General features: G+C 43.8%; 1 protein-coding gene across 1 annotated transcript in view; it reads right to left on the bottom strand.

The window, feature by feature from the left end:
- Positions 1-27,571, bottom strand: part of LOC126259298 (uncharacterized) — a 252,725-nt gene that overhangs the window by 73,305 nt on the left and 151,849 nt on the right. Inside the window, exons 5-9 of the mRNA XM_049955964.1 lie at positions 23,281-23,486; positions 15,865-16,041; positions 12,237-12,480; positions 7,215-7,610; positions 366-599 (exon numbers count right to left, since the gene is read on the bottom strand). Of these exons, the coding sequence (XP_049811921.1) occupies positions 366-599; positions 7,215-7,610; positions 12,237-12,480; positions 15,865-16,041; positions 23,281-23,486 (1,257 nt within the window). The remainder of the gene's footprint in view (positions 1-365; positions 600-7,214; positions 7,611-12,236; positions 12,481-15,864; positions 16,042-23,280; positions 23,487-27,571) is intronic.

Genomic DNA, 27,571 nt, shown 5'->3' with positions numbered 1-27,571 from the left:
TCATAACATATGAGCATAATTCCACAACAGATCAATGTCAGCTATGTAGGTCTATAATTATGTATATCAATCCTACAATTCTTCTCGAGAATGTGAATGACCTGTACTTAACCATTTCAATGCCATGACTTATGTCAGTGATGGAAGGCCACATGAGTCACCAGTTCTGCACTGTCTGCAGAACTCCAAAGTGACCAGTGTGCTCTTTTATGGGAGAGGCCAATATCTTACTCAGTGAAGTTAGTACATTTACTTAAAACAGTACTACATGGAAAAATATGGGATTTTTTTTACTTAAGGGTTAGTCTTTCACTGCCTTGCCAAAAATATTCTAGAGAACATGTGGGGAGAGATGGCATGCTGACCGTGGCAGAGTGCACGTTGAGTGAGGTCGGCACGCTGCGGCTGAGCAGCCAGTTCTCGTCCAGTGGTGGCCTCTGGCCGTGACACGGCCCACGGTCCAGCTCGTCCTCGTCATCGCTGGCACCGAGGTCACGACCCAGCGAGCCGAGTGCCGCGCCCAGTGCCCCGGAAACCGACCGCCGCAGCTTCTGCAGGCTGTTGAATGCTGGCACCTGGGACGGTGCCTGCTCCTGGGCCTGTGGGCATACCAGAAAACGTTGTACAGTACCTGACTTCCCAGCAACCTGTGCAGCAGACCACCAACCACCTTTGCTGTCTTATACTGTCCACAACAGTAATATTAGGAGACCTGGTTGAGGCAAATGAATGAATGCGTAGAATCGATAAGAAGATTTTTAAACAATGATGCTTCATGTTGGACCTCTGTCCTCTCCAGGAGCTCTGAAAATTCTGATTCGTTCTCTCTAGCCTGATGAATGTCTATGACATGTTGCATTTTAAAGTCACATAATTTAGATATTATCTGAGGCAGCCATATTTGTTTTTCCCGGCATAAAATCAGGTGCCTAACAGGACCTAGTATGTCCCTTCAGATTTCAAATGGATGATATTCACATATGCCTAGTACTTTTTCACATGTTGAAACTTGATGTTAATGCTGAAGGGCTCTCCAGGAAGAGAATTTTCCTATGTTATGTAGTAAATCGAGCATACATTCCATTATCACAAAGTGACCCCTTAAAGAGAAATGTGTAAATGTAGATGGATACTAGCAGGCATGGAAGACAAAGAATGATGAACATCTTATGCAGAAAGGTTGATCTACTTGTGAACTTTGATTTACTGTCAATACTCATCTTAGTGTCTCTGAAAGGTTGATTGGTATTACTGGTGCATAATTTAGAGCCATAGATGGTGAAAGTGTACCATCAAGCTCTCACCACCACTTACCTTCAGTGCAGCAGATGTTTTGGGTCAGTGGACAATGTGGATATGGGGTTCTCCCCTATCACTAAGTCTACCCGAAGTTTAATGGAGTATTTTCAGGAATTTACTATTAGGAGGTTCCACACCCGAAACCCAAGAATTTCTACTGACTCTTAGGTGACCAGTTTGGTATAGTGTCAAGTAAGGAGGCCCCAGATGATTTTTTTGGAAACATTAATACTATCCATGAGAACATGCAATTCATTACAATATTGTGGCTTCATTGCTAATAGAACATGTGGTACATCAGTAGCTAACGCTTTCTCAGCTGAAAACAAATACTATTATTTGCAAACCCCTGTCATTATTGTTATTCAGATTAACTGGTATTGATATCGAAGTCTTAAGAATTCATCTTCAGGCACAATAATTTGGGAATAGATGTACAGTACATATGGAAGAATATCATCCAAACAAAAAAGAAAACGATCATCCACCCATTAATAGGTAAGAAAAGTCTCAACTTAAAGAATCAATAGAGGGAGATGAGTTTTAAGATACAATTTTTTTGAAGAGCTCATAATGGATCATTGCTTCAATGAAAGATATCATATGGTCACTGATTTTCACAGGGTAACTCCAGACCACCACTTACCTATGTCGACCTCCTTCATCAATCAATGAAGAGGATGTTGCTGCAGTATGGAGAGTAGTGGAAGAATATCAGTATACATTGCACTATCAGATAGAGAAATCACATAATTTTGGAAGACTATATTAACGGAGAATGCATTTTTCTTTGTGGGTAGCACATTATGTACCATCTACTTACATACATCACAAACCGCCATCAGGTATCACCATAATGTTCTACCTTTCCTGTTACATTCACAAATGATGAGCTAGAGGAACAACTGCCTATAATCCTTCATATGACGTCTAATTTTTGTGATCTTTCCATTGTTGTCATTTTGTAAGATATGTGGCTCTTTTTGGAATACCAGACTTCTTCATATATTCACAAGTACGTTCAATTTCTTTAACAATATGCCTAAAAATAGTTTCATGTACCCTACACAGCTTTGATGCCAACAGAACGCTTAATTAGTGCTGACAGTTGGTTTCATATTTGTGGTATCAATAGTTCCGATGCCACAGCGTAGGTGCACACTTGTAGGTTGGCACTACGAAAGCAGACGAACTACGCCAATACTGTGGAGCTCAACGAGCATCGCTCTGCTTTCTCCCCATTTCATCAAACGCAGAAAGCCTGGATACGTCGCTTCAACTTCAGAGTGTGTTGGCTTGCTATTGAGACTTTGTACTACTTAACAATGCTAATACGGCTTTGCACCTACGTGCTCATCATCGCAAAGTTATGTAACCATTTACTAACTTGTTTTTACCTATAGTAAACATCTTTAAATTTACACGCAGTACCCAAAGTGCTTTACCTCTCCTGCTCCTACTTGCTTCCTTCATTCGGCCTATTTTGCAGATCACAGGAGCAGACCCACGCGCCGCCTTCCAGGTGGGACACAAAAGAATATCTATGGTCATGTTGTTGGATTAGAAACATCTGAACTATGGTTAGTTCGCTCGTTATGACTGGTCTGAATGTAATTCAGATGTTTCTGATGGCACAGTGGTTGAGTTCAAACACTAAAATAAAAGCAAGCATGTCTGACTTACACTGACAGACAATATGTTAAGACTGAATGCTGCCTGGTGGCACTGCAGGCACCTGACATGGTAAGAAAAATATGCAAGTGGAGCAAACATAATAAGGAATCATTTTACCAATGATACAGGCCACAAATGAGGAAATCCACTGACATCAGCAACTTTCACAAATTGCACATTGTCTGCCTGGTGCCTGGGAATGACCACCTCAGAAATAGTGATGCTGGTTGGTTGTTCACACACTACTGTCACGAGTATCTGTGGAAAGTGGATGGAGCCTGGTGGAACAATGAGTAGGAGACAAGGCTGTGTGACACCAGCACCCCATCATACAGCATTTAGGTTGGAGCCTTGTCCTCTCTGTACGGCTGGACAGGCAGCTGTCTGTGACAGATCTGAGTACAGAGTGCAATGCTTGCATTGGCACAAGTGGTTCAGAGCACTCCGTTCTACACTCATAGTTAAAAATGGGGCTTCGCAGCAGATGACCACTACATATTCCTCTGTTGGCCCATATGACATCATCTGTTTTGACTGTAGTGAGCACGGGAGCATCGTGATTAGATTTCGGAGCAATGAATGTGTGTTGCCCAGTCATATATCGCATTTGTTGTTATACCAGGTTGAAGATCACGTCCAAATAAGCTGTCGTCCAGGCAAAACAGTTGCTCGAAATGTGCACCACACTGTGGACGCAGCCTATTTGGGGACCTATTGTGATTCACTGATTCTGTAGTAGTATCTGAGGTCACCATAACAGCTGTCAACTGTGTAAACATTATTGTGGACCTCCTGCACCCCTTCATGTTTGATATCTTCCCTGAAGACAATGACATCTTCCACCAGAATAACTGTGTTTGTCAAAGTCCAGATTCATACTACTGTGATTTGAGGACTGGGATAGTGGACTTACATTGCCTGACCTGAGCCTAATGGAACACATTTGGGATGTGTAACTGGTGTATATATTTTTAGGGCCAATACTTCTGACGAAGATATTTTTACAAATATTGAAACCATTGTCAAGGTATAATAAACCTTGATTTGTAACTGGTTGGCTGATTTTTTTTATTTTTTTTTTTTAATTTTTTATTTCCCCCCCCCCCCCCTCCCCCCCAGTCTATTCTGTATTACACAGGTCATGTTTCACAGCCATGTTTAAGATTGTGACATCTAGGATGCGTTTGAACACCAGTCCTGTGCCCACAAACCACCTGCCCATAACTTATGGGAATTGCATGAGCTGTGTATGGAACCTGGTGTCATGTGCCTCTGGAAACCTACCAGAAACTCATCAAATCCTTGCAGTACAGGATTGCTGCTGTGTTACATCCCAAAGGGGGACCAGCACTCTACCAAACATACACTCCTGGAAATTGAAATAAGAACACCGTGAATTCATTGTCCCAGGAAGGAGAAACTTTATTGACACATTCCTGGGGTCAGATACATCACATGATCACACTGACAGAACCACAGGCACATAGACACAGGCAACAGAGCATGCACAATGTCGGCACTAGTACAGTGTATATCCACCTTTCGCAGCAATGCAGGCAGCTATTCTCCCATGGAGACGATCGTAGAGATGCTGGATGTAGTCCTGTGGAACGGCTTGCCATGCCATTTCCACCTGGCGCCTCAGTTGGACCAGCGTTCGTGCTGGACGTGCAGACCGCGTGAGACGACGCTTCATCCAGTCCCAAACATGCTCAATGGGGGACAGATCCGGAGATCTTGCTGGCCAGGGTAGTTGACTTACACCTTCTAGAGCACGTAGGGTGGAAGGGGTACATGCGGACGTGCATTGTCCTGTTGGAACAGCAAGTTCCCTTGCCGGTCTAGGAATGGTAGAACGATGGGTTCGATGACGGTTTGGATGTACCGTGCACTATTCAGTGTCCCCTCGACGATCACCAGTGGTGTACGGCCAGTGTAGGAGATCGCTCCCCACACCATGATGCCGGGTGTTGGCCCTGTGTGCCTCGGTCGTATGCAGTCCTGATTGTGGCGCTCACCTGCACGGCGCCAAACACGCATACGACCATCATTGGCACCAAAGCAGAAGCGACTCTCATCGCTGAAGACGACACGTCTCCATTCGTCCCTCCATTCACGCCTGTCGCGACACCACTGGAGGCGGGCTGCACGATGTTGGGGCGTGAGCGGAAGACGGCCTAACGGTGTGCGGGACCGTAGCCCAGCTTCATGGAGACGGTTGCGAATGGTCCTCGCCGATACCCCAGAAGCAACAGTGTCCCTAATTTGCTGGGAAGTGGCGGTGCGGTCCCCTACGGCACTGCGTAGGATCCTACGGTCTTGGCGTGCATCCGTGCGTCGCTGCGGTCCGGTCCCAGGTCGACGGGCACGTGCACCTTCCGCCGACCACTGGCGACAACATCGATGTACTGTGGAGACCTCACGCCCCACGTGTTGAGCAATTCGGCGGTACGTCCACCCGGCCTCCCGCATGCCCACTATACGCCCTCGCTCAAAGTCCGTCAACTGCACATACAGTTCACGTCCACGCTGTCGCGGCATGCTGCGATGGAGCTCCGTATGCCACGGCAAGCTGGCTGACACTGACGGCGGCGGTGCACAAATGCTGCGCAGCTAGCGCCATTCGACGGCCAACACCGCGGTTCCTGGTGTGTCCGCTGTGCCGTGCGTGTGATCATTGCTTGTACAGCCCTCTCGCAGTGTCCGGAGCAAGTATGGTGGGTCTGACACACCGGTGTCAATGTGTTCTTTTTTCCATTTCCAGGAGTGTATGTCCATAATATGACAGCATAGTTTCTCAATGCTCATTTCTTGAATAAATGCTTCAGAGAGTTCTTGCCTTGTCAGGTTTTTATTCAGTCTCAAGCTATTTCCTTTCTTGAGTGTTTGCAACAAATAAAATAGGCATAGTCATGGGAAGTAACAGACAATATTGGTCTCAGTGTCCCTGGAATTTATAAAATTGCTTGTGAATGTGATAGCAGTTAAACTGACCAATGAATGCAAATGATTTTTAATGCTGTACAGAGCATCAACGCTACATTAAATGTCGTGATTTTTGACAAATCTGCTATTGCCAAACACAGCCTCATAAACAAAGATACAATTATGTTTGATGAAGCATAAATATTACCCTATGCATCTACCTACTTGAATTTTGTCATCAGAGTAACCACTGAGATCAAAATTTGCACCTATCACAGCCAGCGACTATACTCCTGACGATCACGACGAAGGAAGTTGTCGAAAGCTAGATACTGCATACAAATCTGACATGGCAAGAACTCTGTGGAGCATTTATTCAAGATTTTCATAATGTTTTGCCTCATCAGTGTAATTTGAGGCAAAGAAGATGCAATATTCTGGTTAAATGTACACATATGTACATATGATTGTGATTATAAAAAAGTCAACTCAGTGATCAGCTTGTGGATATCTATGAATGGAGGTGTTCCCTGGACAATGTGAGATTGTGTTGGCAATCTTCTACTATTTGTAACTGTGTATGTTGGGCAGGCTATTAGAACAGTTGGGGAGAGGAGCAAGGATTATCAGCAATAAACTTGATTAAAGTATGCCAATAAATAAGCGATTGCCAACAACTCTTTTGGAGTTAAATCACAAAATGAGGTGCTGCAAGCCCAATATGGCAGCACAGGCTTGAAGCTTCAGGAGCAATCTTAAAAGAAGAAGCCTCTGAAAGTTTGCTGCCAACCATACCTCACATACTGATTTGTCAATTTCTAATACAACAGTTAAAAAGCAAATAAAGCGCACTGACTTTTCTAGCCCTTTAGCTAAGTCTGAAGGTGGTAGAACAACCTGCCATTGAGGAAAATATTCCACATTGAACAACGAATACATATAGAAGGACTTATGCTATTACTAACTTTCATTGTCACAGCTTGATTTTTTCATGATTATAATGAAAATCTTATAGCTGCCACGTGTATTATTTTCCACAGGTTGTTTTGATGTTTAACAAGACTATTGATCCCTTGCATGTATGTTTCTTTACCTGGATGTTCCCACTGTTTGCCTTTGGTTTCATTTTGAAGATGACTTAGCAAAATATTCATTGCACAGCCCATTGCACATAAACACAAATTAAAAAAGAGATATGTGGACTGTCTTATTGTTCGCAGTGCCACAATTACTTTTTCACCAGAGCAAAACAAAGATAGCCGTCAGCTGTCTACAAACTACGATGGCAGGACCCGAGACACAGTGAGGTGACTGACCTTGGAGGCTAGGAAGCTGTCATCATCTGGCGCATAGAGTGCGAGGCAGAGGCGGTCGTCACGCGGTAGCGACAGCGAGAAGACGTGGTGTGCACGCGGTGAGAAGCGGGCCTGCGGCATCGCCAGTGGCAGTGTCGGCCGGCCCTCGCCGTCCGAGCTGGACTCGTCACCCAGGTCCTGTTGCGGTGTCCACGCCTGTGGTGCAGGGGCAGGGGAGGCGGCGGTGGCGGTGGCGGGTGGCGGCGGGGGTGGCGGCGGGGCAGGCAGCAGCGAGTCCTCGCGGCCGGGGCTCGCGTCGCCCGAGATGCCGGAGTCGCCCGACTTACTGCGTGGCGCCTGCGGTGGCGGCGGTGCCACGGGCCGCGACAGCCTCTGGATGCGCTCCTCCAGAAGCACCTGGTCCCACAATACATCATCACATTAACAAAGCATGGCTGTAGTGATGTGAGGAGTAACGACAATGAGGGCAATGCACAGGCACGTCCCAGTTAAAAAAAAAAAAAAAGTGCGGGACTGTCAGCTGGAGACACTGTGGTTAGGTTCAGCCACGTAATTTATACATTTTTCTTTCATTGTGCACAATTGCACTTTTCTTCACTAAGTGTCTTAAATATACTGTATGCCTGGAGTGTAAATGATACCATGTCAGTGTGGCTGTTACTATGTCGGCCAAACAGTGGCAGAACATGCCTTAGAAAATGGACACCGAATTCTATTCGACGAAACATCTGTCGTTATGAAGACGAAGGGATCTTGGAATAGTGTCATAAAAGAAGCTATTGAAATAAAAATCTCTGAAAACACCATCAACAAGGACGGAGGTTTGCAGCTCAGCACAGCCTGGGACCTGGCTATCGCGATGTTAAAATGGGCGCGACGGCCGCGGAATGAAAACATGACCGTATATGGTGAGGAAGAGAGCACCAGTGACGTCACAACCACTAGTGCGGCTATATAACGACGTAGCAGTCTTACCACTTGACAATGACCAGGGAGACCTCGGTCGAAAGCTCGTGGGATTTTAACCACCTGATGCGGCTGGAAGCCCGAGAAAATTTTATTAATTCATATCGCCGCGAAACCATGCATTCATACTCTTACCTTGTCTTCATGGTCCTTATGAGAAACATACAATGGTGGCAGAAGAAATGTATTTGCAATCAGCTAGAAATGCTGATTACCTAAATTTCTCAATAATGTTTTACAAAAAGAAAGTCATTGTCTTCCCCACAGAAATTCCCATTTGAAGTCACAGAACATCTCTGTGATACATGTGGACTGAACCTACTGGTAACGAATCTAGCAGCATGCCTCTGAACAGCTTCAATATCTTCATTTAATCTTATGTCCCAAACACTCGAGCAGTACTCAATAATGTGTCATACCAGTATTCTGTATGTAGTCTCCATTATAAATGAGCCACATTTTCTTAGAAGTCTTGCAATAAACGAAAGCTAACCATTCGCCTTCCCTACTACTGACCTTATGCACTCATTCTGTTTCGTATTGCTTTGCACACTAGGCCCAGATATTTAATCGACATGACTGTGCCAAGCAGCGCACCACTAGTTCTGTATCTGAACATTACAGGATTGTTTTTCCTACTCATCTGCATTAACTTACATTTTCGTACATTTAAAGCAAGCTGTCATTCATCATACCAAATAAATATTCTGTTAAAGTCATCTTGTATCTTCCTTCAATCACAAAATGACAACACACTCTGGTACCTTACAGTGACATCAGTGATAAGTCACAAATTGCTGCTTAAGTTATCTTCCAGATAATTTATGTACATGGAGGGTAAGAGCAATCCTATCGCACTTAGCTGCGGTATTCCTGGCAGTGCCCTTGTTTCTGGTGAACACTCACCGCCGACGACAACGTACTGGGTTGGGTTCTATCGCTTAAAAAGTCTTTGAGCCACTCACATATGTGCGAATCTATTCCATATGCTCATACCTTTGTTAACAGCCTGCTGTGGGGCACAGTGTCAATGCTTTCCAGAAGTTTAGAAGTGGGGAATAAGCTTGTTGTCCTTATTCTGAGGTCCACAGTACATTGTGCAGAAAAAGAACAAGCTGGATTTTGCATGAACATTACTTTCTAATTCCTTGCTGATTTGTGGGCAGCAGGATTTCTGTGACAAGGAAATTTATTATATTCGAACGTAGAATATTATCAAAAATTCTGCAGCTAGCTGATGGTGAGGGTATTGGTCCATAATTTTGTGCATCCATTCTCTTATCCTTTTTGGACCCCATGTTGGCACAGCCCCACTGACAGAGGGTTTTGCCATGCTCAGTGATCTCTCATTTCATTTTTTGTTTGAAAATGATGGGGTGTTCACCAGTAGAAATATTAGAAATTGTTGAGGATATTACCTTACTGTGCTAATGTAAGTTACTTGAACATCTGATATGCCAGAAGAAGCTCGAGTTTGATATAAACACTGTCCTCATTCACGTAAATTTCCATTTAGATAATATTTGTAAACAGTTCTCCATCAAGAATGAAGTGAAAGCAGGTGTTGTGATCACTTAACATTTCCGGGCTCAGATGCCGTGGTCCGTACATAAAACTCTCCCCTGACGTTTCGCCTTCGATTGCGGAAGGCGTCCTCCGAGGACTATTGGCGAACTGCAACGAGAGCGCGAGTGGGCGCCGTATATATAAGCCATCCAGAATGGACGAGGATCGACACTAACCGAAGGGAAAAGTGTTCTTATCATTTATCAGTAAGGTCACTGATCGTATTGGAAAAATTTTAAGTAAGTACGATGTGGAAACTGTTTTCAGACCCACCACGAAAATAAGTGAATGTTTAAGATCCGCAAAGGATAAACGACATCCTCTAGCTACATCAGGTGTCTATAAAATTCCATGCCGTTGTGGAAAGGTCTATACAGGCACAACAAAAGAAGCGTCAACACCCGTCTGGGAGAACATAAAAGGAACTGCCGCCTCGGACATATTGATAAATCGGCTGTAGCGGAACATGTGTTTCAGGAAGGTGATCGTGAAATAAAGTTTAGTCAGACGACCGTCTTAGCAAAGACGTCGCATTATTATGCGCGAATGTACAGAGAGGCGATTGAGATTGCCGAACACTGCAATAATTTTAAAAGAAAAGATTTAGACATTAAGCTGGATAAGATATGTACACAGTCTAACATGACAGTCACGACACTTCGCCTCGATTTTGTTGCCTAACGCACCAGCAGCGCCCCAAGCGGCCAGTAGCTTAATCTGTGAGTTCGGCGCGATCGTGAAAGCGAATAGTGGTTGTTTATTTTGATTTATACAATGGTTTTTACAAGCTGGAGCGTTTGTTGCGCAATAAATTGCAGCAACAACAGGAAGAAGACACCACAGCTGTATTTTTTACGTTTCCTAAAGATCCTGAGAGGTATATACCATCATGTTACTAAAAATGTATCGTCAGGATTCACATGCAAACTACATGTGTGTTAATGATTAATGTTTCGTTTTAGGAGCAGAAATTGGTTAGTTAGTAGCAGACGAGAAGACCTTATGAAAAAAAACAGTTTACCTGTATAATAATATTTGGTTTTGTTCGCTACATTTCGAACAAAACCAGTTCATGAACGCAGACAATAATAAACTCGTGTAGAATGCAGTTCCCACACTGTTTGACATCCCAAATAAGCCACCTCAACTGACGAAGAGGAAACTGCCACACAGAAGCAGCCAGTTCAACTCTCCATGTATCAGTGCCAAATTTGTGTGAATCGTCAACGCAGACATGCTTTGACGATGAAGTGGTTAGATTAAGTGGAGTTATTCGTGTCTTACAAAAGCGTGTGGTATGTATTTCATTCACTTCTGTTCTCCGTCACTTAATTTTCCTTGCTTCCTTCGTGTGATGACATTATTTTGTTAGCACCTTGTTCACTGACAGATTGTTCGAAAATTATTCAAATATTTGGTTTTGCATGAAATTTAATGTAATCAGCTCATTATAATGTTTTCAACATATTTCTCCCACTATTTGGCAGTTGCTTGCCCCACTTAGAATAATATACAGATGAAGATCGTACTTGTGGCAACAGGCGAAAACAATGACAAACACAGTAGGCCTACAGAACGATAAAAGAGCTGTCGCAATTAGAGGTACATGTCTGTGCTACTTACATGTGAATCTGTGTGTTTATATTCTTTTGATATCAACGTGGTAAACTGCAGTTCTATCCAATGTCACAAGTGTTTCTTCACGAATGAGTTGTAGCTTGCCACTCGATTCACGGTTTTTGTCCATACTTGCCGTATTTTAGAATCAATTTTAGAAACATATATGCCTTCTGATACTACACAAACCCTCAGAGGAAAGAAAATAACTCAAATATTTCGTAAATTACGTAGTAAATGGATGCAAAACAAACATGCTTATGACACGTGATGTTTAAAGCTTTCCCGGCGTACTGATTGTTCCATAAAAACACGGGAGAACTGCCGGCAGTTCTCCCGTGTTTTTATGGAACATGCTTATGACACGTCTGACGTTTATCTTACTCGCCGCTTGGAGCGCTAGTGTCGCTCCATCTGTCAAACGGTAACAACTTATACAGCAGTGTCGCGACTGTTACGTTAGACTGTGATATGGATGTCAACATTGCAGCAACAGCGTGACAATCGATTAATTTCAATTGAAAAAGTTGGCAATATCAGAGAACATAGCACAGCCAACGTCACGTGATTGACAGCGGCGCCCTCTGGATGGCTTATATACACGGCGCTCACTCGCGCTCTCGTTGCAGTTCGCCAATTGTCCTCGGAGGATGCCTTCCGTAGTCGAAGGCGAAACGTCAGGGGAGAGTTTTATGTACGGACCATGGCATCTCAGCCCGGAAATATTAAGTGATGAGTTCTTCATCAGTATTTTTGTTTTGCGCAGGATAAGTGTCGATTATGGAATTATACGAAAAAGTGTGCAATGTGTGAAAATAAAGCATAAGTTGCAGCTGTGAGGTAATGAGAGGTGAGGCACGGCCGGCCACTGACCGAGGCGTCGTCACCGGCTGTGGAGGTGGCAGGCGAGGCGGGGTGCTCGAGTGCGGAGAGCAGCCGCCAGGCAGCCGTGGGCGAGAACCGTGGCACCTCGGGCTGCTTCTTGGGCAGCGTCGGCCGCAGCTGCAGCGCGATGCCGCCGCGGCCCGGCCGAGCGCTCGACACCGCCTCGTCCTCCTCGTCTTCGTCCTCCTCCTCCTCCGACGCCTCGCCGCTCGACAGGCTGCCTCCGGGCAACCTGGGCAAATTTCTACGTTTTGGACGTACCCTAGTACGGACGTGCTAAAAGAAGCACTGACGGTGTTCACCTCGACGCTGTAATTTACACACAAGGAGCACGTGTTACTCATCCCCTGGAGGCACCACACTATATACCGAGCAGCAGCACTGCCCCTAGGCTCGATAATGGGTTCAGTTCAATGTGCAAGAGAGTCCGCATGGTTTTTTCACGTATGTCCTATCCACCTGAAGCCTCGTCTTTCTTTTTGTACTCAATACCAAACACATTCATCAGACTGGGAATATCTGAGCAGTACATTAAATCACCTTCTTGTTGAAAAAACTTGGAAAGTCGCTGCTCTCTCTTTCTATACATGTATATGGTGGTTCCATCTACCAATAAGTTCTTTTCTTTTAATCTAGTGTCAAGCAATTCAGCTTTTTCTTTCGTTAAGCCGAGATCCCTAACCAAATCGTTAAGCTCGGTCTGAGTAAACGATTTGGGTTCTAGACTTCCTGTATTACAATGGAATTCATCATCTGGTTCATCTAAATCGGATTGTACATCAGAAAGTACTTCTGTTGGAATAGAATTTAAATAATATGACGGTTCAGGAACTGGCAAATCTACGCCATGCCGTACCGGTCGGGTGGCGGACGGAAGGTTAGGGTAGCTAATTACTTTCTTCTTTTTCGAATTATGATCAGTAATATCGACACTGCAAAAGCAGCAATCATTGAGATGATTTCTTGGCTCCCTCCATATCATAGGAGCAGCAAATTTAAAGGCTTTTTTCTCCTTTTTGGACCATCTTCTCAAATCTTCAACACACACATAACATACCTTATGCGGCGCCCAAGATTTATCTCGATCACCAAGTTTAGATCCAAAGTATGATAAATAAACCTTTTTCACAAAAGTTGACTTCGTAGCAGCTGAGGAGAGCTCCGCCTACCATCCTCCAAGGAAGGCATGGGTCTGAAGATCGTTAAATAAATATAACCGAAACCGGTCACCTATGTTATTGAGACATAAGTGTTGTGATCAAGACTGAACTTTAGTTAAAATATAACTTTTTCACAAAGTATGTAATGTTGCTTTGGTGTGTTGTAATCAGAAATTCATCACAAGTATAACAAAAATTGTCAGCAGACTTTTTACAACCACGATTAGACATTGTACTGAGCACATGTACAGGAAACGGGAAAGTGAGGTTAGTTTTACAGTAAACAAAACACCATCTGTTAACACAAAAATAGAATCGACCTTTTTTTTGCCAGCAAATGTTTTTCAGCAGTGGTACCAATGTCATCTATATTCATTACATCTTCTTCTTAAATTATTTTGACTGTATAAAAGCTGTTAAATTCTTTAAAAAAATCGCTTAATTTAATAAATTTAACTGTAAAGTGTGAAGAAATGGTGGGTGATACAGTTTTTTAAGTATCGTATTTGGATTTCCCACCCTAAAAAACATAAGAATAAAGTACTTTCAGCAAAAATGGTTTTCCATCTTTGGCTTGTGTTACCAATGGGTTGATATGGATGTTCAGAGTCGAGGTGTGACACTCTTCTCTGGTACCTGTCAGTAAGAACCTCTTTACGAGCACTGTTCTGATGCTGTCTTACGTAGTTCCTTCCTGTCATTCTGTCACATCCACAGGTTGACCTGGTGCCGATTGCACACAACTGACTGGCGTGCACACGCACGCACCCACCCACCCACCCACCCACCCACCCACACACACACACACCACTTCACAGCCTCGACCAACGTCAGCAGTGCACATCTACATCTACATTTATACTCCGCAAGCCAGCCAACGGTGTGTGGCGGAGGGCACTTTATGTGCCACTGTCATTACCTCCCTTTCCTATTCCAGTCGCGTATGGTTCGCGGGAAGAACGACTGCCGGAAAGCCTCCGTGCGCGCTCGAATCTCTCTAATTTTACATTCGTGATCTCCTCGGGAGGTATAAGTAGGGGGACGCAATATATGCGATACCTCATCCAGAAACGTACCCTTTCGAAACCTGAACAGCAAGCTACACCGCGATGTAGAGCGCCTCTCTTGCAGAGTCTGCCACTTGAGTTTGCTAGACATCTCCGAAACGCTACCACGCTTACCAGATAACCCTGTGACGAAACGCGTCGCTCTCCTTTGGATCTTCTCTATCTCCTCTGTCAACCCGACCTGGTACGGATCCCACACTGATGAGCAGTACTCAAGTATAGGTCGAACGAGTGGTTTGTAAGCCACCTCCTTTGTTGATGGACTACATTTTCTAAGGACTCTCCCAATGAATATCAACCTGGTACCTGCCTTACCAACAATTAATTTTATATGACCATTCCACTTATAGCAGAAGAAAGGGAGGAGTGAGTTCTTTCAGGAATGTGAGTAATGCTTTGTTAGGTGACTTCACTCGGTAGTTCTCCTACTTGACAATTGCTACTATGTACAGCAGGGAAAGCTGTCAGAAACGTGTTGTTTGGAAAAGTGTAACTGTGGAGGAAACATGTGGGTGGTAGTACGAGGCTCGGCGCTTAGGCCGGTATTACACTATTAAATTTCTTTGTCAAATATCTTTGTCCAATATCTTTGTCAAAGATATTTGATGGTGTAATAGGGAACTTTGTCAAATGTCGTCCAATATTTGATCAAATCTAGGGCCTCGCTGTAGATTTGATCAAAGAAGTCGCTTGTCTTCTGTTTACCGCAATGTGACATGTTACCACATGAAGCGTTAGCATCGCTGCATTCTGTCGTCTGTAGTGTTTTTCTAAACATTGCCGGTAAATACAATTGGTGTTTGCCGAGAACTACAAAATTAATAGAGATGTATGAAGCAGATGAGGCGCTTTACAACGCGAGGCACGCTGAATACAAAAATAGATTACGAAGATTGGAGACCTGACCTGACCTGACCTGACCTAACCTAACCTAACCTAACCCTCTCCTGTAGCAAGGAATCAAGAGTGTTACAGTGAGCCTGCCTTCTGCAGATGTAGCTGTTCTTAAGTGAATATTGTGCTTTGTGATATGAGGATACACTTCATTGAGCACATACAGAAATGTATTCTCATCCATTCTTAAGTAATTGATGTACGACTTGACGTCCTCCACTATAAGCTTACGTAAGAAGTTTTGTTGAATGCTTTTATCGTGTCGTCGTAAAACCCACGGCTTCACCCAGGTATGTTTCCTTTTTTTCCCCCGCTTCTCTTCCGCATGTGCACACAGTGCAATTGTGGTACATGCAACTGCTGCGGGTAATAACAAGTTGCTGTTGTCAGCCATCTTGAACTTTGACGAAAAATATGATGACAGTGTAATACCCCTTCTAACTCTACGTCAAAGATCTTTGTCAAATATATTTGACGGAATATTTGATCACTTACCTGGCGGCAGCGGAGGCGCCGGCGGCGGCGAGGGTCGGCCGGCGCTGCAGGCTGGCGGCGAAGCGGTCGACGGCGTCTCGCTCGCCGTGCTCCATGCCGAAGTAGAAGCTGCGCGCCGGCACCCTCTGCGGCCGCTGCTCGGCCCGCTCCTTCTGGCGGCGGCGCGGCGGCGGCAGGCTGCGGCACACACAACCTCACATGCTACCACTGCTGGCGAGTTGAGCGTCGGTTCGTGTCCGGCGACTGCCGCTGACCTCCAGCTTTGTTTAAGAGCCACAACAGAAGCTGCCAGTGCTGCCACTCTCTAGACCAGTGGTTCCCAATACGTGGTCCGCGAACTATGCCAGAGGGGTCAGCAAGATGCTATTAGAATAAAAATATTTCGTATGATAACAGTTGTTTTTTTTTGTTTTGGCCGCTTCCTGCATGAGCAGAGCTTTAGCGAACCCTGACTTCTGCGTCTGGCGTCTTCCTAGGGCCAACTGACACTAGCTCACTCTAGCGTAAGACCAATACAATCAGTTTTAATTTTTTCCTGTCATTTTCAGTTCATACTCAATTTTTATTTTTTTAAGGAGTTTGTTATACTAAACACCCAGATTTGAAGACAAAGATTTTGACCAATAATCAAAAATTTAACAGTAACAATGATGGTGAAATTGAAAAAGTTTTAAGTTCAATATTTTTTCAATAATGAATATGTCAATGTTTTTGCAAGTACCAAAAATACATAAAGTATAAACAGACTCTTAATTTGGCTTTTATAGGTACTTGATACTGTAATATGACAAGCTACCAATTATGCTCGATGAGGGGGGTCCTCGAGAAACTTTTCTTGGGAACCCCTGGTCTAGACGAATGACGCTCTGTCTTCAGCATTCAGATACGCGCAACGCGTGGGACCTAAACTAAATGTGACGGGGTGCCACGTAATTTTCGCATCGCATCAAAAATTAATTAGGTCTGAATTCAGCGACCAATTATCTCCTATTCTTCTTGACGGTATACTAAAAACAGTATCAAGAAACAGTAAAGAATTGGGTCTAAATGTATATGAACTTCTCAGCTGGACAGAATACAACGGTAACATGTGCAAGAACAACTTCTACTTGCCTCTACACCCTGCCGACGATGAGTACACTACTCGACATTAAAATTGCTACACCACGAAGATGACGTGCTACAGACGCGAAGTTTAACCGACAGGAAGAAGATGCTGTGATATGCAAATGATTAGCTTTTCAGAGCATTCACACAAGGTTGGCGCCGGTGGCGACACCTACAACGTGCTGACACGAGAAAGTTTCCGACCGATTTCTCATCCACAAACAGCAGTTGACCGGCGTTGCCTGGTGAAATGTTGCTGTGATGCCTCGTGTAAGGAGGAGAAATGCGTACCATCACGTTTCCCTCTTTGATAAAGGTCGGATTGTAGCCTATCGCTATTGCGGTTTATCGTATTGCGACATTGCTGCTCGCGTTGGTCGAGATCCAATGACTGTTAGCAGAATATGGAATCGGTGGGTTCAGGAGGGTAATACGGAACGCCGTGGTGGATCCCTGCAACATGCGGCCGTGCATTATCCTGCTGAAATGTAGGGTTTCGCAGGGATTGAATGAAGGGTAGAGCCACGGGTTGTAACACATCTGAAATGTAACGACCACTCTTCAAATTGCCGTCAATGCGAACAAGAGGTCACAGAGACGTGTAACCAATGGCACCCCATACCATCACGCCGAGTGATACGCCAGTATAGCGATTACGAATACACGCTTCCAATGTGCGTTCACCGCGATGTCGCCAAACACGGATGCGACCATCGTGATGCTGTAAACAGACCCTGGATTCATCCGAAAAAATGACGTTTTGCCATTCGTGCACCCAGATTCGTCGTTGAGTACACCATCGCAGGCGCTCCTGTCTGTGATACAGCGTCAAGGGTAACCGCAGCCATGGTCTCCGAGCTGATAGTCCGTGCTGCTGCAAACGTCGTCGAACTGTTCGTGCAGATGGTTGTTGTCTTGCAAACGTCCCTATCTGTTGGCTCAGGGGTCGAGACGTGGCTGCAAGATCCGTTACAGCCATGCGGATAAGATGCCTGTCATCTCGACTGCTAGTGATACGAGACCGTTGGGATCCAGCACGGCGTTCCGTATTACCCTCCTGAACCCACCGATTCCATATTCTGCTAACAGTCATTGGATCTGGACCAACGCGAGCAGCAATGTCGCGATACGATAAACCGCAATCGCGATAGGCTACAATCCGACCTTTATCAAACTCTTCCTTACACGAGGCATCACAACAACGTTTCACCAGGCAATGCCGGTCAACTGCTGTTTGTGGATGAGAAATCGGTCGGAAACTTTCCTCATGTCAGCACGTTGTAGGTGTCGCCACCGGCGCCAACCTTGTGTGAATGCTCTGAAAAGCTAATCATTTGCATATGACAGCATCTTCTTCATGTCGGTTAAATTTCGCGACTGTAGCACGCCATCTTCGTGGTGTAGCAATTTTAATGGCCAGTAGTGTATTAAGTACCAGACATCTTATCACAATAACAACGCAAAGAGTCATTTATGTAGGAGGGCAGTTCAAATGAAAACCTTAAAAGTGTTATAATATTTTCAACTGTAACAATGGACGAAAAACTTGCATGCCACTTATCGACATGGTCCCCCTGACTTTGAATGCACATATTTCATCACTTCGGAAGTGCATTAGACAAAGTGCATTAGACACGGCTATGAAAGAATTCTTTTGGTCGTGTGTATAACCAGCCGTCCATCACGGTTTTCACATCTTTGTTACTTCTGAAATACCTGTCCCCCATTGCTTCTTTGAGTGCATCGAACAGATGGAAGTTACTAGGAGCGAGACCTGGTGAATAAGGAGGATGTAGCAGATATTCAGATTTCATTTCCTGAATAGTCTCAACTGTCTTTCAGGCTGTATGTGGTGGGGCTGAAGTCAGAAGTCCTCACCGTTTACTCCTGATTGCAGGGCAACGTTAACTTTTCAGCATGTCTGAATAAGATGTGCTGGTTACCGTCAGTCTCCTATCCATGTGATGCTCCAAAATTACTCCATTTGCATCCCAGGAGAGACTGAGCATGACTTTTCCAGCAGACAGCTGAGCGGGAAATTGTTTTCGTTTTGGCGATGAGTTGTGGCGCCATTCCTTGCTTGACCTTTTCATTTCTTTTTGTGACAGTGGACCCAAGTCTCATCACCTGCAACAGTTTTTCCCAGAAATGCATTACCGTCGACGTGGAAATGATGCAAAAATTCTTCACAGGCAACGACGTGACAGTCTTTCAATTCGGCAGTCAACTGACGTGGTATCCATCTTACAGACACCTTATTGAAGTGCAGTACAATGTGAAGAATATTCTGCCCTGAACCAATACTAACCTTCACACTCGTGGCTATTTCGTTCAGAGTTACCCATCTGGTCTCCTTTACAAGCTCCTGCACTAATTTCTCATGCGTCACTATGCGGTTAACCTGCCCTGGTCTCTGGGCATCCTCCACAGAAGTAACATCGCTTTTGAACTTCTTACGTCGTTATTATACTTGCTGCAACAACACACACGTATCGCCATACTGCACTGTCATCCTGCGATGAATTTCGATTAGTTTGACACCTTCACTACACAAAAAATGCATCAAAGGTCGCTTCTCAATAGTAATGCATGTTGACAGCGGGGTGTCCATCTTGTTTTGGATACTGCTGCCTTCTCTTGCGTTGTAGCATCACTCTGCCGCCTGTTGGCCACTTTCTGAACCTCAAGGAATATCACTGCCACCTACCAACACCATCACACAACTTTTCTAAATTTTATGGAACTCTTCACGTTTTCATTTGAACCAACCTAGTAGTATCCTAGCTGCGACCACCCAAAAATCAAAAACAGTCACAGACTCCTCTGTTGCTGCTGCCAGCCTCTGGGACAAGTTGCCCTGCAACCTGCGCATCATTCACAGCTCTGATGCATTTAAGGAAAAGCTGACGCTCTTCTTTGTGTCAACCTCATAACTTCCCCCCCTCAAACTACCCTGTTTTCCTCAATCAAACTGTAAAGCAAATGCTCCCATCTTTTCCCATTTATGCTTCTTTTTCTTTTGGTTCCTCAATCATCCAAACCACTTTCTCTTCCCCAGTCTTCATTACTCGTGTTTTATCATGCCCCTTTTTTTCTCTCTGCCCTGCACCTCCTTTCATTTCTATTGATGACACCATTCACATGTTTAGTTGTCTTCATTGTTTTACTTTTCTTGAACGAATATAACCTGTTTTTTATACCGTCTACTGTTTTCCGATATTTAAGTCATTTCTGTTTCTAAATATAGGCGTCTACGTTAAATGTAAAACATCTTACAACCTGCCTGTTGCAGTTAATGTAATGTGAGATATGCAGAATGCCTGTTCACTCGTAAGAGAGAGTCTGATGGCCCTAATGTTCCCAGAACAAAGAAATCAACAAACAAGCACAATACGTGTAGATTATATCCAACTGTACCTAAGTATAACGCCTAACAACATCGTTGCTACTGCACCAAGTGTGAATGACAACCTCAGTTCAGTGTCACAATGAGCAACAACACCTGGGTCTTACACTAAAACCTAAGAAGCCATGGGTCATCCTCATATGATACCAAAAGTTGATCAGTAAACATTTTTATTAGTCACTTCCTCCAACACTACTTGATGGAATTCAATTACACAATCAAAAAATTGTAAACTATCTTGCAGAATCTTGGATGAGTATTTAAACTGGAAAGAATAAACTGTAGTAGCATGCAGGAAATCTCTCTCTTGCCTACATACAGTCTAAAAATTTAGAAAACTATTTCCCCTGAAACAAAACAAAAGTTAGTCCGGTCTTCATTCCTGCCAGATCTTTGCTACTGTGATGCAGTTAACAAGGCAAAATATTTACAACTTTGGATGACTCCAACTAGCCATGAATGTGTGTGTAATAATATTCAGTTGTACGATCATGTCACTCCTTGCTACATTCACTCAGGCTGGATGCGACTAGGTAGGTGGCTTAATTTTGACATGCTCCGATTTCTTCATCGCTTCCACAGCCACCAGTACCCTCTACATTTCTCCCTGATAATCAAATACCTGTCTTCGCTCTATAACTGTGATGCCAGGTTCGTTATGTCCATTATCTTGGCTGTACTCGTGCAAAATATTAAATCTATCTCCTTCTCCTTCTGCATTTCAGCCACACAACTCTGGAGCATGCAAAACCACTCTCAATTCAAGAGTATATTAAAGCTTTAACTCTCATTAGGTTCCCTATGGGCCTATCTCCTCTACTTTTCTTCTGTCAAACAAGGAAGCAGTATCTGTCACACTATCAATGCTGTCCATACTTTCCCCATTTATATCTATTTCTGTTTCCATTCTTTCATTTCATCTGGTAACCTTAATCATTATTTCTTATTGTTCACCTGACTACACAACATCACAACATTTGATTCCTTCTGTAACGCTGCCATATACTTCTGTTAGATGCCATCATTTACATTTCACAAGTACATTAAGAGGAATGGTTTAATGCAATGTTAATAAGACGTATTTCTGAAATGTCATACATTCTTTACTATTAGTATTTATTATTATTATTATTATTATTATACTGGTCATGAATTATGCATATTTAATGTTTATTTTATGTTATCATTATAATTATTGTTATTATCATGTATCTATAATATACTATACATAGTGAAATGTTAACTCACTATGTTGTCTGGTTAAATGCAAAAGAGGGCCTGAAATTTTTAATCTTACCACAACGGAAGGAATAAATTACATATACTAATTTTTGCCACAATCTTACAACCAAATATGCCTATGGGATGTCGAGGAATTGACGCAATTGAAGCACATCAAGACCTTTGTTAGTATGGGTCAACACAGACCAACTTACGACGTCTGGCACCATTGTTAACAAACTCTAATTGTGAAAATTATAGTACAGCCCTTGCAGATATTGCCATAAGTAGACCAATTGCAAACTAAAAAAAAAAGATAATAGTAAGTTACCATCGCGCAAATGCTAGTGTGTCATTTCAGTAAGCTCCTGCTGTTTTCAAAGGTTGCATCACTAAGTGTTCAATTCTGAGGTAGCCACCAGGTGAGGAATCACTTTCGGTCTTCCGTCATTACCCAAAAGTGCTTAAGATGATTGCAAGAACACTTTCTTTGAAAAGGATAGAGTCAATCTCCTTCTCCATCCGTATGAAATCTGTATGTATGCTCCACCTCTAGCAACCCTATCGCTGACGAGCTGGTAAATATGAATATTTCTTCCATCTGTGTTAGGCTGACAAAGAGAGGAGAGAAGGTGGTGTAAATTTTCTGATCAGGGAACTTTGCGCCCTGGTCCTGGCTTATATTCCAAATCTCTAAGCTGTGCCTGATAGAGTATGGCTATGTGAGACTGTACAGAGATCAGTCCTTCGAATGGGAACCCTAAGCTTGACGGTCACCTTAGTATTCTTTCATAGGTCTCGCAGTCTTTGTCTCGGTGATTCTTAACAGTTCCAAGATATCAACTACACTGCGCAAATAATCATTACAGCCATCCATCTGATACAGAGACAAACTCGAAGGCCCGCATATGGCCAGCAGAAAGCAGTGGTAGACCGCATTCACTGGGTTTGTGCCCAGGACGGCACTGTGATATTTCTGCATCTGTACTGAATTCTTACTTGAGATCCAGCCCACTGCGGAGTTTTCTTCTGTTCGTCGAAATAGCAGACTAGCTGTAAAGGGCAGAAGGAATGTTTGGGAGGACACTTCTGGCGTTTACCTTACAACTGAGAGAAACCTCGAGAAAGCATTGCTCAGAATCAGAGGATTGGAGTTATTTTTCTTTTACGTTTTTGAGTAGTGATTCTCTAGCAGAAGGAGGTTCTTACTCATTGGTCTGAAGATGACCACAGTAGTGGTCGAAACCGGTCACCGTACTAAATAAACTGTGATCAAGAGTGTTTTTAATAGTAAATATTTTTCTTTTGTTTCTGGGATATGTCAGAGACAAAGATACTAAGACCCAGCGTGATATGCGCATCCGTTAGTGTGTGTAATGGGGTAAGTCAGTGACTCGCGGTCTCGTGTTGCTGTGTATGGCACCATCGTTGTGTAGCTATGTTATTGTGTAACATTTCATCAATATAGAGGTCACAACTAGCTTGCATACGAAGATAGGACGAATTTAATCGTAGACTTGTTAAGAACCAACGAAGCGTTAGCCTCAAGTAATTTAAGGAGAGGCACAAAAAAATTACGAGTCGAGTTGAATAACTGGTAACTGGGAAATTACATGATAAAAGTGGCGTGATTTCGAGTGAAGCCGTTCCAACTAGATTCGAGTATAAGCGGATGCACTCACATCTCCCAGTGCTTGTCGGCGGCACTGCCGTTGTTGTTGGTGTCGTTGTTGTTGTTGCCGTTGCTGTCGCTGGCGGTGGTGGTGGTGGTGGTGGTGGTGGTGGTGGGAGGCCGGGGCGAGGCGTCCTGCCCCAGCGGCTGCTGTCGCTGCCTCTGCCGCTCCCGGGACAGCGGCCGCAGCCTCTGCGCCGCTCTTAGCAGCTCCGCCTGCCAACACCGTTGCAGTTTCGTAGGCGCTGCTCCCTCTTTCTGAGTTTAGTAGACACGTAAAACAGACGTTCTCGGGGCTGTGGCCCACAGGATGGATGATAACTGTCGCTTCTGTAGCTAAAAGTACTTAAGAGAAGTTTGCAGGGCCTATGCGGGCAAGGATAAATTAGCCTACTTCATGTACCTTTATCTCTCGAACCAATGAAGATAACACTGTACAATTTTTACAGCTGTCTTATCCATGCTATATTATGCCTACTGAACCAGAATTAAGAGATGAGGTAAAAAGAAGAAAAGATATACAGGGTGGTCCATTGATAGTGACCGGGTCAAATATCTCACGAAATAAGCATCAAACGAAAAAACTACAAAGAACGAAACTCATCTAGCTTGAAGGGGGAAACCAGATGGCGCTATGGTTGGCCCGCTAGATAGCGCTGCCACAGGTCAAACGGATGCCAACTGCGTTTTTTTAAAATAGGAACCCCCATTTTTATTACATATTCTTGTAGTACGTAAAGAAACATGAATGTTTTAGTTTGACCATTTTTTTCGCTTTGTGATAGATGGCGCTGTAATTGTCACCAACGTATAAGCACGTGGTATTACGTAACATTCCGCAGTGCGGACGGTATTTGCTTCGTGATACATTACCCGTGTTAAAATGGACCGTTTACCAATTGCGGAAAAGGTCGATATCGTGTTGATGTATGGCTACTGTGATCAAAATGCCCAACGGGCGTGTGCTATGTATGCTGCTCGGTATCCTGGACGACATCATCCAAGTATCCGGACCGTTCGCCGGATAGTTACGTTATTTAAGGAAACACGAAGTGTTCAGCCACATGTGAAACGTCAACCATGACCTGCAACAAATGAAGATGCCCAAGTAGGTGTTTTAGCTGCTGTCGCGGCTAATCCGCACATCAGTAGCAAACAAATTGCGCGAGAATCGGGAATCTCAAAAACGTCGGTGTTGAGAATGCTAAATCAACATCGATTGCACCCGTACCATGTTTCTATGCACCAGGTATTGCATGGCGACGACTTTGAACGTCGTGTACAGTTCTGCCACTGGGCACGAGAGAAATTACGGCACGATGACAGATTTTTTTGCACGCGTTCTACGAGGGCGGTTCAGAAAGTAACCTCCGATTGGTCACAGTGCGGGTTGTGGGGGGAGTAGCGACGCCATCTGTGCGTTCACGCACTCAACAGGTCAGTCGGCATCAAGCCGTGGTCGAGTGAACGTCGTACCTGCGCTAGTTTAGTTTTTGTGGCAGTTTGAAATGTGTGCTGCAATAGAAAACCCCGCCAAATGTGAAGTGCGTGCTGTCATAAGGTTTTTTACAGCCAAAGGATATTCTGCAGCAGCTATTCATCGTGAGCTTTGTGCCGTGTACGGACCAAGAGTTATGAGTGAAGGAGTTGTCCGTGAATTGGTACGTTTATTTAAAAGTGGACGAGAAAACGTTCATGATGAAGAGAGGAGTGGTAGACCATCATTGGTGACTGACGAACTCGTTCAGACAGTTGATGCAAAAGTTCGTGAAAATCGACGTTTCTTAATGTCGGAGTTGTCTACTGGTTTTCCACAGATTTCTAAGACTCTCTTGTACGAGATGGTGACAGCAAGATTGGATTACCGTAAGTTCTGTGCACGATGGGTGCCCAAAATTCTTACCGACCACCACAAAACTTAAAGAATGGCCTCTGCATTAGACTTTCTGTCACGTTATGAGGACGAAGGAGAACCATTGTTAAACAGAATCGTGACCCGTGACGAAACCTGGATTAAGTACGTGAACCCTGAGACAAAAGAACAATCAAAGATGTGGGCACATTCAAATTCGCCTACCAAACCAAGAAAAGCCTCGCAAGATTTTTCTGCCAGAAAACTGATGGCAACGGTGTTTTGGGATGCCAAAGGGGTGTTATTGGTTGAATTCATGGAACGTGGTACGACCATTAATCAAGACGTGTACTGTGAAACAATGAAAAAGTTACGACGGGCTATACAGAACAAACGCCGTGGGATGCTGACTTCCGGTATCGTTTTTTTGCACGATAACGCCCGTCCTCACTCTGCTCGCAGAACAACGGCCCTTCTTGAGTCCTTCAAGTGGGACGTTATCAACCATCCACCTTACAGCCCAGACCTGGCGCCAAGTGATTATCACCTCTTCATGCATTTGAAGAAATGGCTCGGGTCACAGCGGTTTGATGACGACGAAGAGCTCAAAGATGCGGTCACAGGCTGGCTCCAGGCACAAGCGGGTGATTTTTATGCAGAAGGAATTTCAAAGCTTGTGAAGAGATACGATAAGTGCCTCAATCGCTATGGAGACTATGTAGAAAAATAGTGCAAAGATGTAGTTGTAAGATGTATATATTAAAATATTTTTATTTAAGTTGGTGTATTTTTTTAAATCAACCGGAGGTTACTTTCTGAACGGCCCTCGTATTTAGCGACGAAGCGTCATTCACCAACAGCGGTAACGTAAACCGGCATAATTTGCACTACTGGGCAACGGAAAAATCCACGATGGCTGCAACAAGTGGAACATCAGCGACCTTGGCGGGTTAATGTTTGGTGCGGCATTATGGAAGGAGGGATAATTGGCCCCCATTTTATCGATGGCAATCGAAATGGTGCAATGTATGCTGATTTCCTACGTAATGTTCTACCGATGTTACTACAAGATGTTTCACTGCATGACAAAATGGCCATGTACTTCCAACAAGATGATGTCCGGCACATACCTCGCGTGCAGTTGTAGCGGTATTGAATAGCATATTTCATGACAGGTGGATTGGTCGTTGAAGCACCATACCATGGCCCGCACGTTCACCGGATCTGATGTCCCCGGATTTCTTTCTTTGGGGAAAGTTGAAGGTTATTTGCTATCGTGATCCACCGACAACGCCTGACAACATGCGTCAGCGCATTGTCAATGCAGGTGCGAACATTACGGAAGGCGAACTACTTGCTGTTGAGAGGAATGTCGTTACACGTTTTGCCAAATCCATTGAGGTTGACGGACGTCATTTTGAGCATTTATTGCATTAATATGGTATTTCCAGGTAATCACTCTGTAGCAGCATGCGTTCTCAGAAATGATAAGTTCACAAAGGTACATGTATCACATTGGAACAACCGAAATAAAATGTTCAAACGTATCAACGTTCTGTATTTTAATTTAAAAAACCTACCTGTTACCAACTGTTCGTCTAAAATTGTGAGCCATATGTTTGTGACTATTACAGCGCCATCTATCACAAAGCGAAAAAAGTCGTCCACCTAAAACATTCATATTTCTTTACGTACTACACGAATATGTAATAAAAATGGGGGTTCGTATTTAAAGAAAACGCTGTTGATATCCGTTTGTCCTATGGCAGCGCCATCTAGCGGGCCAACCATAGCGCTAGGCAAGTTTCGTCCTTTGTAGTTTTTCGTTTGACGCTTATTTCGTGAGATATTTGGCCCGGTCACGATCAATGGAGCACCCTGTATATCTATTTTCAATTATGCTACTTTTTGTTAGAAATAATTGAACACATAATGCCCTAGATGGCCTTTTATTCAAGTTATTGCTATGGTTGTGCTTCAGTAGGTACAATATATTATAATGAAATAGGTGCCAAAGTTTTATATAGCTATCACAAGTAGGTTTCGATATAAAGGAACATAAAACATAAAAAAATGTAATTTTGAGAAAATCGCATTTAAAGTATAAAATGATAAAAATTGACTTGCAATTTTAAATTAAGTCTGAAAAACACCCATCAGATCTTGCTTCTTTGGTAGTGAACTGAGATTCACGCTGTGCCTTGGCGAGTCTTATCTTCTCCAATAACTTCAAGCCCTTTACAGTGTGGCGACGTCATTTATCCACTGCGCCAAAAACAGCGGGTGAAAGCTGCAGCTGATAGATATTTATCTTTGCCGTAGTCGGCTTAGTTACGAGTTGTTTATTCTTGTTAGTTTTTGATCTGTGCTTGGAAAATAAAATGTTTTCTCATCTCATGAAAAAGCTGTTACTTCATAAAATATAAAGGCTCCCATAGTGGTGACCCCG

The sequence above is a fragment of the Schistocerca nitens genome, chromosome 5 (genome assembly GCF_023898315.1).
Source record: "Schistocerca nitens isolate TAMUIC-IGC-003100 chromosome 5, iqSchNite1.1, whole genome shotgun sequence".
NCBI classification, from domain to species: Eukaryota; Metazoa; Arthropoda; class Insecta; order Orthoptera; family Acrididae; genus Schistocerca; species Schistocerca nitens.
Note: the sequence above shows the minus strand (reverse complement) of the source record. Positions and strands in the feature narration are given on the sequence as shown.